Below are 13899 nucleotides of genomic sequence, written 5' to 3'. Positions count from 1 at the left end.
GTCAGCTCACAGTTTTGCAGTGTCCTGATAACGTTTCCTCCATTTCAGCTTCTCTGCAGTGGAAATCTGTAGCTTCAGTTCTCTGCTGATGACCGCGGATCAAGAACGCACATATCAAACACGTCATTTCATTAGCTACACTGTGCTAGTACCAGATTGGACTCTGCTGTTCTTTCAGTGGAGTCTAAACAACATGAAGAATTAATCTTTATGCTCAGATTCAGCTGCTGAGATTTGGCTCCATGTTGATGTGACATCATCGTGAAATCATCACACAGCTGCTGCATCCATGGTGACAATCTCCTGATCCTCCACATCCCATACCTGCTCTGTCAGACTGATCTGTGACTTAGTGCAATGAACTCATCATCATTTTCATGAAATCACTCTGAGATGATCTGAGCTTTGAAACAGGGAATCCCAGAAAGCTGATTCTGCTCATCTGGACGTTTTCAGTGGGAGAAACATCATCATCATCAGGTGACGTCTTCAGTCTCAGCTGACTGCAGGTTTCTTATAAACAGTAGATTTGCATAATGACTGAAACCAGCCCACTGAAGGAACAATGGGCTGTGAGGTCAGTTTATGATCATTAATATGGAAATTCTCATGACCATTGATCAACAACCACTGATCAATAACCATGAGTCCCATTCACAGAGAGGTGGGGAATGGCTGCAATCACAGCATGTAAGATGGTGACAGATGTACCCTTAGGCCCCTCCTCGATTCAGAGATGGTCTTTCCCTTTTCACGTAAATGCCTCCTTGACTCCGCCCTCAAACCAGCGTTCCTCCCTGTCCAGGATGTTACATCCTCATCATTGAAAGAGTGTCCACTGGCCTGTAGGTGTAAACAGACTGCAGAGTCCTGGCCTGACGAGGTGGCTCTTCTGTGTTGTAGCCAGAGGTTGTTTGGTTTCCCTGATGTATAAATCCTGGCAGTCCTCCTGCACTTACCAAATGTCCAGCTGGAATAACCACATTTACTCAGGGCCTTCTTGATGGTGCCCCCCATGTTTCTACCTGTAGTACTGACCCATGTAGCCTCAGTGTCCTGTTCTTAATGACAGTGTGACACCGGTGTGGTCTTCTGCTGCTTGAAGGCTCAGAGATGCTCTTCTGCACGTTGATTGAGGGTTTAGTTGACCGCCTGTTGCCTACCTATCAGCTGAAAGTGGTCAACAACCATGTGCCACGTTCAAGGTCTTTGAAATCACGTTTCTTCCTCACTCTGAGGCTCAGCTTCATCACGTCCACATACCTGAATGCACGTGCTGCCGCCCTGTGTTTGGATGATGAGACGTTGGTGAGCAGCTGAACAGGTGCGGCCGACATGCAGGTACTTTCCCAGTAAACGAAGCCTTTAAATGCTCACACCTGCAGCCAGGTGAGTGCGAGAGATTAAACAGAGACAAAGCAATAAAGATCCGGAGACGCTGCGAGGGTACACTGAACAATCCTTTTCTTTATTCTTTTTTGTTATCATTTCAATATGTCTGTCAGGGTTTGTTTTTTTTAAAGTTTTTATTTTAAATTAAAATTTTGACACACTTATAAAAGACAGCATCTGCATAGAGTTGTCATCTTAAAGATCCATGAAGAGAGAGAGAGAGAGAGAGAGAGAGAGGAGGGGGAGAGCGAGAGAGGGTGGAGGGGGCAGGAGAGAGGAGGGGGTGGGCAAGGGGTGAGGAGGTGGGGGGAATACTGGCACGTCACATGAACTAAACAGAACAGCCAACAGCAGTACAAGAGAGGGGGGAGGACGGGGGAGGCGGGGGCTGGAGGGGGCAGGGTCGGGGGGGAATGTTTTCTTTCTGGAGGGGGGAGAGGGTTGGGGTGGTGAGGTGGAGTGGGGGGGACAGATCGCTTTTACATTACGCTACGCACACATACACACACAAAAAAAACGGGACACAAGTTGCATTTCCGGTCAAAGTTGCGCGCGGCGCCCCTGTCCTCTCTCTTATTCAGCGCTTTGCTTTTTTCTGACCTCAGGGCTCCGCCTCCCACCTGCCGTCCTCCTCCCCCGAGATAGCTTTGTTCCTCACTCATCCCACGCCCTAAAAATCAGGTGGGGCTCACGCTTCTGCTGTCGCAATTACGGCGTCTGAAGTTCCCGTGCCATGGCCAACGCCTCTGCATGATAAAGACAAGCCCTTGTTTCTCTGAATATTGCACGCTTCGTCAGGTTAGGCCTGTGTGAGGCTAGAGAGCGGGCCTGAAACCAGGTGGTGGCGCTGGTGGCTGTGGCGTGGAGGTGACGCTGAGCCGTCAGACCAGGTGAAACCACAGGAAGTGGATCGCTTCACCTGCGTGTCGTCTGGAGCTGAGACCTCCTCCAGGAACTCGTGAGGACTAAACGATGGAAAAGCCACGCAGAAGGAAGACTGCGGCGGCAGACCGAAGGTCATCTAACCATCTGAGACGACGATTCTTCTACTAAGATGGACGACTCCATTAACGTGCCGAGTCTCGGTTCTGACGGGCGTAAGCAACCTGGCACCGTGACACCAAGCCACTTTCGCCAGTCAGATTGTTTACAGTGCAGCAGGATGATATTGGATATGGCTAAGTGCTGGCAGGTTGAGTCTGTTCTTTTAGACCTAGGCTCAGGCTAAACTCTGGGGAAGCAGTCAGGTAAAGAGGCGGAGCTTGCGGTGTGTCGTTTGGCGAGCTTGCTTCAGCTGAGATTGAACAGGACGGCGAGAGAGGGAGAGTTTAAAACTGCTAACTTGGCTTCCAAAGTGACGTGCAGGTGTGGCCTGGAAAGCCCTGAAGGCGGGCTTAATTTTCCTAATATGGAGGGAAGCACTTTCATCAGAGGAGCCAGTGGGTGGAGCCTCTGGACCTGGGGTAACAGATGGAGGCGTGGCTGCGTTTGTGCCGCAAAAACCTGTGTGGTGTTTTCTTTCGCTCCTTCAGAAAGAAACTAAGAGACACGGGCACTCAAAGGGACGGCGGCACCGCTCAGCGGGCGTCCTGCTACTAAAAACACCGCCGTGCCTTCTCCGTCCACAGGTGGGCGCAGACACAGCTTCTGAACTGAGCGTGTGCAGACGCGACAATAGGAAGCCAAGTTTCTCCTAGTCTCTGCTGTCGCAACTCAGCTGCACGGTACGAACAGAGGGGGCGCCACAGCAAGGGCGGGTGAAAGAGGCGAAAGAGGACAGAGGCCGGCCTACGTGCAGACTTTGACGGGAATAGATATCTCAGTAGATTTATACATAGACATGCAAGTCATTTTTTCTCTCTTTGAAGTTATTTACAATAATTACATAACACAAAGAATCCAGTTTCAGTTTGACAAAATTGCGAGCATTCAATATTCAATATGACTACTATTATTATGATAACATAACTCCTTTGTACTTCTTTAAATCATTGCTATTATAGAATCGTCATCACCTCCATTTTTAAAGTTGATTCGATCACGTTGTGTGAAGCCGTTCGGTCTCCCTCCGGGTTTTTGCAAATGTTTACTGCATCTTTATTTGTCTGTTTGGTAATAATCATAGTAATAACAACAGTAATAATGAGGATAACGATGTTATTTCAGTGTCTTTCCTACTTGTTATGGCAGGGGTGGTTATGGGCGTGGTCTGTCTCTATGGCCCCTCCCCTAACCCCTCCCACCCCTCCCACTAGAGAACATAAACACTGTTTAAAGTGAATACTGTCGGAGAGCAACGGGACGAGCGCGAGCGCCAAATAAAGAACACTGAACATGTTTGTGATGTCATCACCCAGAGCGGGGCGCCGAGCACGTTTTGGTTTTTCACAATAGTTTCAGGAAGACAAAAATCAGCGTGGAGGCGGCTTAACTGCGCCACAGCGGAGGAGCGACGAAGCGGCGAAGACAGACGCCGCTGTGCTCACGAGTCAGCGTGCAGAAATAACCGCAGAGCGCTGGAACGCGACCCCCGAGTCCGGGTCGGCCCACACCGCATTACTCCCACACGGGCTAACGGCTAACAGCTAACGGCGAGTCAGGCTATGGTGTCTCGCGTGTCGCGCTCAAACTCTCTTCACGTGATTTTTTCCAGCGTTGTGCACCCGCTCTGTCAGAAATGGAAACAACAGAAAGGCTGAACGGCGGCGAACATCCGGATGTGACTCAGATTTATGTTTGTTTGTATTTTTGTTGCGTACACATGTGATGTCACACGACTGCAGTCGGCCTCTCGCACAGGAAGAATGCTCGCTGGAGGATCTGAGATCAACCTTTGACCTTTACCAAATCTGCTGATGTTTAACTTTCTTTCTCCGGCTGTTCGGAGGTATGTGGGGGGCGTGGCCTGTAACCCTGCAGCGGAGCGTTGATCCTGCAGCGTGAAGACGCAAACCAACTGGGACTCACTTCACGGATGTGTCATGTTTTCAATTCGGACTCTGAAGGTGGAGGGAGAGAGGCGGGTCGGTCTGATTGATGGCAGTGGAGGGGGCGGGGCTGGCATTTAATCTTTTCTATTTGTATATTTATTCTCTATTTGTAAACTCGACTCGCGTTGTGCTCTTTGAGATTAGCGGCGAACATTTGGAGGGGAGGGCGGAAATGCTTTGGTCTGAATCGAATCAACGCCACGGCGGTAACAGTGATCATGGCGTCTGCAAGCTTCTCTCCTCGCTTCTGTCGCAATCTAAAAAAAAAAAAAGTGGAATTTTGAAACCTGCTGCAACCCGCCCACCTGCGATTGGACGCTTCGCACACTGAAACACACTCGTGCTGCTTCAACACGCACACGCACACACACAAATGCAACAGTGGAAGCGAACACGCAGACATCGGGAGGTGACGGAGGCGTCCGAACCCGGCGGGAGGGCTGGAGTTCGTGGGATGGGAATTTAACCTTTCACATTTATTTAAACATCACACCGGTCTCTGAAGAAAACTTCGTAAAAATGACGCGTCACAAACGAAAGTAACTGTGAAGTGTTTCCATAGAAACCAAACGGGGTCTGATTGGCGGTAAAGTGCACGACGTGAAGGGTGAGGCGGGGAGGTGGGGTACAAAAAACACCATCATGCAAACTCCACAACGCTTTTGCATGCCTTTTTTATTACCATTATTATAAGTAGTACACACAGTGGGATGGGCGGGGTCTGCAGGGCGAAGGGAGGGGGCAGACTCCAACCCTCTGCGCCATCTTTTTGTACAACCAAACATCTACAGCACGACAGGAAGAGACGAGAGGACGGGGCGGGCAGACGTGCCGACGATCATTTGAACCTTCACTTAGCCGAATCTCCAACTGTTGCCTGCGTGGGTTTTGTGAGGTTTTGTCCATGTTTTCGAGAGGATGGCGGCGGGACCCGACAAGTGACTGCCACGCAGGAGCGGGAACTTTACAGAAAACAAACACTCACACATGGCAAAATCAGTGTCAACAAGCTGGCTGGTGCTATGACGGCATCCTCGCATCCACCACAATCACCAACCCGAGACTGCCGCGACGACTGCGACGCCGCCTGGACAACCGTCAACCGTTCGAACGAACAAAGAACGATGAACGAAGCAGCCAATGGGGACGTGGGTTAAGGTTCTCTAAATGTCCGAGGGAGTCGTGAGACATGTAAACGCAGGTAAAACAAGCACACTGGTTCATATTGAATTGACAGCTCTACATGTGAAAACACCTAAAACCAGAATGGAACGAATGGGCAGAGAGAAAAGTGCGAGATCGACCTACATCTACAGACACGGCACATGACCACACATCTGCTGGGCTCTTTGGAGGAGTCGGGGCGGGGACGGTGTCTGCGAAGCTTTGGTGAACGCGCGTTACGTTTTGGTTTTGGGAAGCCAAGAATGAAACAAAACCTAACAATCGTCTACACGGCACCACAGACATCTAAAGCTAACGCTAGCTACTGTGATGGGTAAGAAAACACGTTTTCCACAAAACAACATCCGCTTTCCAACGCTCGAGCTGGCTGAGGCGGACACACGACTGTCAAACGAAAGCTAATGTCAGCTTCCTGTCGGCAGGTCTCTACAGAGCAAGGAAGCAAAAAACAGCTTTGACTTGTTATGAAAGGCGGCGTGTTCTGTTTTTTAAAGCCCTGTCTCTGAAAAGCTTCAAATAATACATTTCTCAGGAAACATGAAACAAAAACTATAAGTCAGGGACGTCGGAAGCCCGATCAGGGTCCAGCTAAAAGATCCAGAGCAGAACAGGTGAAACCAGAGAAGACGCCGTCAAACAAAACTAATCGTGAGCGCTGAGCAGGAGGGGACCGTGAGGTTTTAAGGTGGTATTTGGTCGTCCAGCGAGGCCTCAACAGAAGCAGATGAACCTCCGTATCACAGAGCCTGAGCGTAGACGACCCTTCCTCTTCAACGCCGCGGTCCTACATGTTAGCGCAGGCGGTGGCGCGATCTTCAACACAGCACGCAGTCCTGAGATAGGCTGTTTGCTGCGTCACATTTCTATTTTAATCAGCAGTCTCTGTAAGGAGTGACAGTCCTGCAGACGTTCAGCTAACCGCTAATGCAACAAATTCTACTCCACATCTTCAGCCGCCTTTGTCCCGGTGCCAGTCTGGACAGAAACGTCTTTAATGTTTAAAAAAGGAAGAAAACTGATGACCGATCTGTAACGAGCAGCTTCTACATAATCTACACGAAACACAAGCTAACGCTACAGCATGCTATAAGCGACGCAGTCACTGGTTCGATATGTAACACGGGGAATTCGCGAGTTAGGGGGCGAGTGTCCAGTGTGTCTGCATGAAAAGTTAAACATGGAGTTCATGCATGAGCTACTGCTGCATTTAATGTACCGCGGAATTTGGAAATCAGCACTGGGAATGACATCCGAGCCCTCAACGCTCCTGCAGGTTTGCTTTACTGCTTTTCCACAGAGAACATAAAAGCAGACGAAGGCGTTCAGAACTGATTTGAACTCGTGAACAACGTCATATTAATCAGAAACTTCCCAGGTTAATGAAACTGGAAATTCCAAGTTCCCGGTTGCAATTGAATGCAGCATATGTTGGGAATTTATATGAATGTATGCGTGTCACATGTTCCACCTTCCACAGAGAAAATCCACCAATAGGAACACCTTCTGCTGGTCAGCACCTGTGCAACTCATGCGCTCACACAGCGTGGATGAAAAATCGCACACACACACACGCACGCACACTCGGGGCTGCAGGTAGGATCTGGGCGAATGCTTTAAAACGTACAGACTAAACATTAACAGCTAAATCGTGTCAGGCCGATACGTCACGGGACGCGTCACACGCACCAAAACAGCAGCACCACGGAAACAACGAAGCAACAAACGTTCCCCATCAAGAAACGGGAAAGCAACGATATCACCGCGACACTCAGGTAACCAGGGCAACCAGCGCTTCTTAGTGTTGTAGTTACATTTGTTTTTCTTCTTTACTTTTTAATGCGTTCTCTTCATTTTTTAGGATCTTCCGGAAGAACAGCTGTGACAGCTTCGAGATGACGACCGCGGACCTGATCAGATCACCGAAATGCCCAATCCTCATTGGCTGTCCCAGTGACGGGGAGGTGTGGTTTTCTAAACTGCATAGACTGACTCTTGCTCGTCCGAACCCTCCTTTCCCATCGTTCACCTGTCAGTCAAACGTCACGGTCTTTTCTGCCGCCGGCCAATCAAATTCAGCCTGACAACCAGAGGCCCTCCCCGGCTCTTTGGTTGGATAGGTGTGACGAAAAGGGGAGGTTCTTGCCGCGGACACTCCTCCCTCCCCCGAACTCAGAGGGAAGCGTGTCACGGTCAACGTCCTTGATGCGTCCTAAATAACGCGTGGCAGGCCGGGCTTCGCCAGGTTAAGCTAATTTCATTGGCTGACTGAGGTGAACGCCAGGAGTGAGCAACCAATGAGAGGTGGTCTAAAGAGGCAGCGGTGAAACCCCTCCTAGCAACAAGGGGGCGGAGCGTGTTCTGCCAAAGCCGGAGGGTGCTCGTTCTGCAGGCTGACATTCCGGAACCTTCAGCTGCTTGTTCCCGTCTGCGCTCTGGAACAGAAAGTATTCCAGGGCGCAGCTCGGGAACGCTCCAGAGTTCCAGAATGTGATAGAAACATGTTCTCTCTCTTTTTTTTGGCCTTTTATTTTGTTATCTGAGCTCGTTCCCGAAGGCGCTAAGCTCCGGAGCCTCGACGGGCAGAACTCCCACCCGGCAGCCGTCGCCGTCACTGTCCTCGGAGACTCCGGAAAAACGAAAGAAACTTTTAAAAAATAAGAAAAGAGGCAAAACAAGCAAACAAACAAGTAAATGCCATATTATAGGTCATCAGTTTTTACAGGTAGCTAACCCACGTGTTGCTTCATGTTCAATACATTTACATGTACATCTGTAATAAATAGGTTTATCTGTACCCTCTTTTGTATATGTAGTGTAGTCAGTCAGCTATGATGTCATGGTGTTTTCTCGTGGTTTTTTCTTGTTTTTTGAACCCCACCCGAACCCGTGGTGTTTCCTCTTATCTGTGATTGGGTCGTTATCTCTTCCTAGCTGATTGGTTATCTGTCTTGCATTTGTGTTTCAAGTTTTTGTGTCGTCGTTGGTGTTTCTTTTCTCTGCTGGCTGTCGGTCGGACGGTCGGTCAGTCGGTGTTCGGTCGTCACGGCAGCAGGTGGCGGAGCGCGTTACATGCCCAGCGTGCCACCGATGGACGACGCCAGGACCACGCCGAGGATGACACAGCAGATGATGATCATGATCTTCTTCTGCGGGGCGACGACAGAAAACAGAGCGGTGGTTAAAGATGTCAAAAGTCTTAACACCTGGATGTAGCGTCCAGCAGGGGGCAACTCTGAGCGCACAAAATTACACATCATCTCGCTCATAACACAAATGGGGGCTCATCCGGGATTCCTTACCTTGCGAGCCTGGCTCTGGTATTTGACGGCCTTCTTGGTGTCGGAGACAGCTCGCTCCACGTAGTCGACGGAGTGCTCCACGTTGTACTCGATTCTGTCAATCATCTCGCCCTAAAAAAACACACGGGAGGCAGAATTTAACTCAAACCGCCCCATGGCAGCCCTTTGACGGGCTGCATGAATTTCCTGTTGCATCACGGGACGCACCTGGCTCTCGACCAGCATGGCCATGTCGACGAACATGTCGTGCAGCTCACGGATGCTGTTTTCCAGCTTGATGATCTCAGTGTGCCGGGTCTCGATCTCGTTCAGGGCCTGCTTCGTCATCTGAGAGTCCATTTTGATCTGCGAGGCAGGTTCACACAGGTCACAACTCTGAGCAGCGAGTAATTGTGATTTTTTCCACCACTCTGATTTGCTTGTTCTTTTGTTTTTTTTTTATTTTCTCTCCATATTTATTGTCATCAGATTTTTTATATCAGTGAAGTCGTACAAATGAAGTCAAGAATCGAAGATTTTCTACTCTTCTCATGTTTTCATTTATAGAAGTTATTAAACTGGTTCTATTTAGAAAAAAATGCATAAATGTTTTTAAAGATTAAATTAAATTAAAATTACATTTTATATTAATTTCAGTATAATTAAAAATTTCTTGACAATATTTCAAATCAATCTTTCAAATTAAAATCATATCAACCATTTTTTGTGAAAAAAGTGAGCATAAAGTATTTTTCAGCTGCTTTTCGATGGATAAGTAAAACGAATAGGATCTTCCTTTCAGATGGTTTTATTGTGGAAAAAGTGAAACTATGTGAAATATTTTTAGGCTCTCTTTTGGTTCTTTTTGAGGGAAACTAAACTTTGATTCAAATTAAACCTTTTCAGTGCTACAGTCTGTGCCTGCTGAATTCCTGAAAGGCTTTTAATTTGAAATTTTTGAGCTGTACTGAAGTATGTTATCTTCCAATTACATGGAAAGCAGAGCTGAAGTACCTTGGGAGGGTGAAAGCAGTTTAAATCTTTCGATTTAATTCATACTAAATGAAAGATTTTAGCAGTTAAACCTTCTAACAGCACATGCTGGATACAGCTGTGACCTCTGACCTCCAGTCCTTTCAGAATGACTTACCTTTTTGCTGTAACCGAACAACTGCTGTCAGTCTGTTTCTTCCTGAGCTCCTCTGGTGTCCCAGTCACTATACTGTGACGTCACAACCAGACGAGCTCAGTGCTGATTGGCAGCTCAGTGTTCAGTTACAGTCACCAGCAAACATGGGAGCTTTTAATTTGAAGGAGCAGGAATAGCATGACACAACTCCTTCAAATTAAAAACCTCTGCAGCTCCCATCTTACCCCTCCCCCTCCGTCCCCTTTCTGTCATGTGACAGTGGCCGTGTTCGCTTGATGTCTCAGCGCACCTCGTGGCCGTTCTGCATCCCAGACACTTGCCGGGATGCAGAACGGCACAGGTAACGTAAGCCGGGTGGGCTCAGGTGCGTTGCTTACATCATCAGTGAAGATGGCCAGCTTGCCACTCTCCAACATGTCCTCGAGCTCCTCGTTGGTAGTGGTTCTTCCAGCTGCAGAGAGAGAACACAGAGCAACACTGTTAGAGTCGCACAGCATCGCAGCGAGAAAACGACGAATCAGGAAAAGAAGCTGACAGAAAATGAGGTTTTGCTAAACACACCAACAGAGACACATAATCGAACAGCTGATGGCACTCAGTCACTTGAGAGTTAAACTGAATCCAGCCCGATGTTAAACAGTAAAGCGGGGACGCTGTTCTTGGACACGTTATCTTACACGCCTGAACACGATCCAATAGGAAATCTGTATGAACATAACTAATACAAGCTCTTTGGTCATGTGCTTTGTATAAACCCACAGCCGAGAGACTAAACTTACGTAGAATTTAAAAAATAATCAAGGCCAGAGTTTTGGCTCATGATGAAAACGTTAATATGTTCCATGTTTTCACAGTGGCCATGTGTCCACAAACTTTTGGCCACACAGGGTAAGTCTGGCAGCTGTGTGAAGGTCAGCTGATGCTGCTGAGAGGAAAGTAGCTGCACGCGGCCTCTGCAGTCTGTACTGTTTATCTGTCTGCATCAGTGTGTGTGTCCCTGTCTGTGTGTTGTCCTGTGATGTTTATCTACACACTGTGTTGACCTCATTTATTATTTACAGCCATCAAACTGACTGAAACACCAACAGCTGCAGTTCCTGTGACGTCCAGCAGAGGCAGCGGTGAGCCAGCCCCACACGGACAGATGTGGGTTCAAACAGCAGCAGCTCTGATGTTTAGATTGTCATTATCTTCCATCCACAGGTTTGTGCTGCCTTTATACTCTCGCTGACCACTCAAAGCTTTATCTCACCTACAGCCAGTTCAGAGTCATCAAGACCTTCGAGCCTTCAGGTTGAGAGATGACCTCTGACCTCTGAACAACCATGGTGCTGACATACAGTAAGACTGCGTGTTGCTGGCGTGTTGTGTACTCACTGATCTCCAGCTGTCTCTGGATGCGGTCCTTGCAGCGGTCGCGGTACTTGGACTGCGTGGTGTTGTACTCAGTCATCACCTCCACGAACTTGCGTGACAATGTCGAGTGCTGCAGGAACACAGAACACTTTTACCTGGAGCCATAAATTCATCCACGTCTGCATTCATAAACAACATCTCTGCAGTTTTGTGGTTCGTTTGGCCTCCACCCTGAAATCTACACCCGTGTGTCACACATTTAGACAAAACTATAAGATGACAATAACACAGCTTTAAAAAGCTTAAAATGCATCAAAAGCTTTGTCTCATCAGATCATGTGTGTGTGTGCGTTCAGACATAAAGCACGCACACTGCTGTCAGTGGTGTTGCAGTTCTTTTTCTCTGCCACCAGGAGGCAGCAGGGAGCAGACTGCTGGAGAGGAGTGGGGGAGCCAGGAGCCAATGACAAAGCAGAATACTGCAGGGTCAAATTACAGACAAATCACGAGACGAGCTGCGGAGGCGAGAGGGCGCCTGGAGAACACAAATAGCACCGAGTCACATGGTTCCTGTGAGGAGGCGCACACGCTCAGTAGGACGTTAGAACAGAAAGAAGAAAGGAAGGTACAGCAGGAAGGGAGGATCCCTGAGTGGGTGACAGCACGGGGTCAAGGGTCACCGCTTGCATGAAGGGGCTGTTAACATTTCAGCTGGAAGGGCAATTAAACACAAAATAGCCTCCTAACATCCAGCAGGGGTCAGGGGTCAGGAGGAGGGCTTTCTGGCCTGTTTGAAACGGTGATGTCAAAACAAACGTATGAGGTTTCACTTGAAAGGTATGAATTTATTGTCATGCAGCTGAAACGACCCCGTACACGTGGCTTGTTTCAGAGGTCAGACGTTCCACGTCACATCTGCTCTCCTGACAAAAGCACGGCTCACCTGCGTCTTACGGATCCTGAGGTCCGCTGATGATCTGTTGAGCCCCTCCTCCTGCTCGATGCTCTGCTCGATTGCTGCGGGAAAACAAACAGAGCGAGTTCAACGCTGAAGCAAAGCTGGCAACGCAACAGACGCGCCAACGGGAAACAACGAGGGCGAACGAGGACCGAACGCCTCGCTCAGAGTTCAGCAGGTTCACTGAGAAAACCGTTAAACAGCTTCAAACTAAGGTTATCATAGTGAACTTCAACCAAAGACTGAAAGCGAGTAATTCAATATAATAACAACACTGAATTACTGAAACCACCAAAACTCAAAACAGCAAACAGACGATGATCTTTTATCCGTACACCAGCGGAGCGGTTTGTGTCCAGTGTTTCTGCTAAATGTGTTTTGGCCTCTTTCAGAATTCATGCAGGAAACTGAAACTCGCTGCCTTCGTTGAGCAGCAGGGAAACACATTTTTGAAAATGTTTTTTTTCCATATGACAAATGAAAGAATGGGACGGTAAACTGACGTTAAACAGCCTGTTCACTGCCCTCCTCATCCTCACCCTGCTTCATCACCTCAGCGCTCGAATGAAGTTGAATAATGCAACACCAAAGAAGCGCCACCGAAACAACGTCGATGTGTCAAAATCAGGTCTGTTGTCATATATTCAGGCTGAAATCTGCTTTCTGCTCCGACCGTAAACGACGTGCGTGATTTGTACAGCTGGTGTTAGAGATACTTTCTAATTCTCAAACATGAACCGTGTTTATAAAAGTCCAATTTCACAGATTAAAACCTTTATTACAATCCAGAAGCTGTGACAGCAGAGGTCGACTACATGGCGTCAAAAGCTCTGTTAAGTGTAACGATGTCAAACTGAAGCAGCCTGACTGCAGTGAACACAAACACTGTTGAACCTACAAACACTAAACCTTTGGCTGCAGTAACAGGAACCGACACGTTTCTCCTCGTCTGCTGTGAACATTTGTTTGTGTTACTTCAGCACAAACTCTGCAGTAGATTGATTTGATTTAGTTATTCATCTTAGTTTCTCTTTATATTGGGTGATTATTGCCAATTCTTTAGTGGCTTTTTGCCCACAGCATGAGAACCGCTCCTGAAGTGTGGATTTTGTAATAAGCATGTCAGCCTGAAGGGGGCGATGCAAAGACTAGAGCTGCAGATGAACTAATGCAAGGTCAGACAGACTGAGATCTGTGAGGAATGTAAAATGAAAAGAACGTCACAGCTGGACGTTACCTCAGCGCAGTGTGTGTGCATGCGTGGACACCATGGTAACCGGCTGCAGGTCTGTCCTGTGTCATGTGACTCTGATGTGAGTTTGTCTCTGGCATTTGATGAGCTGAAATGCTTACATAATGGTTTCCACTCAGTCACTGTTCTTGTTTTAGATACAATGTGGGGACCCGCGTCTGTTGGGAACACTGTGGTAATGAAGATGATGAAATCTTATGCTAGGACCTGCTTTAAGTCTCCATGAAATTAATGCAAGCTGATATCTTGTAATGTGATAAAATCACGGTGTGTGTGTGTGCTTCCTGGCTCGTGGCCCAGCTGCTCGCTGCTGGATCCACAATGACTCAGCAGTATCA

At 48.1% G+C, this 13899-nt stretch overlaps 1 protein-coding gene across 2 annotated transcripts in view; it reads right to left on the bottom strand.

Annotated features, from left to right (window-relative positions):
* Window positions 1-5228: 5228 nt before the first annotated feature.
* stx1b (syntaxin 1B) overlaps window positions 5229-13899 on the bottom strand; it is a 44372-nt gene continuing 35701 nt past the window's right edge. For both annotated transcript variants that reach the window (XM_040031781.1, XM_040031779.1), the window contains exons 5-10: window positions 12295-12368; window positions 11373-11481; window positions 10373-10446; window positions 9074-9211; window positions 8867-8977; window positions 5229-8713 (exon numbers count right to left, since the gene is read on the bottom strand). In XM_040031781.1, the coding sequence (XP_039887715.1) occupies window positions 8633-8713; window positions 8867-8977; window positions 9074-9211; window positions 10373-10446; window positions 11373-11481; window positions 12295-12368 (587 nt within the window). In that variant the 3' untranslated portion in view covers window positions 5229-8632. The remainder of the gene's footprint in view (window positions 8714-8866; window positions 8978-9073; window positions 9212-10372; window positions 10447-11372; window positions 11482-12294; window positions 12369-13899) is intronic.

The sequence above is a fragment of the Simochromis diagramma genome, unplaced genomic scaffold (assembly GCF_900408965.1).
Source record: "Simochromis diagramma unplaced genomic scaffold, fSimDia1.1 OVJJ01000228.1, whole genome shotgun sequence".
Taxonomy (NCBI): domain Eukaryota; kingdom Metazoa; phylum Chordata; class Actinopteri; order Cichliformes; family Cichlidae; genus Simochromis; species Simochromis diagramma.
This window is presented reverse-complemented; position numbering and strand designations above follow the sequence as displayed.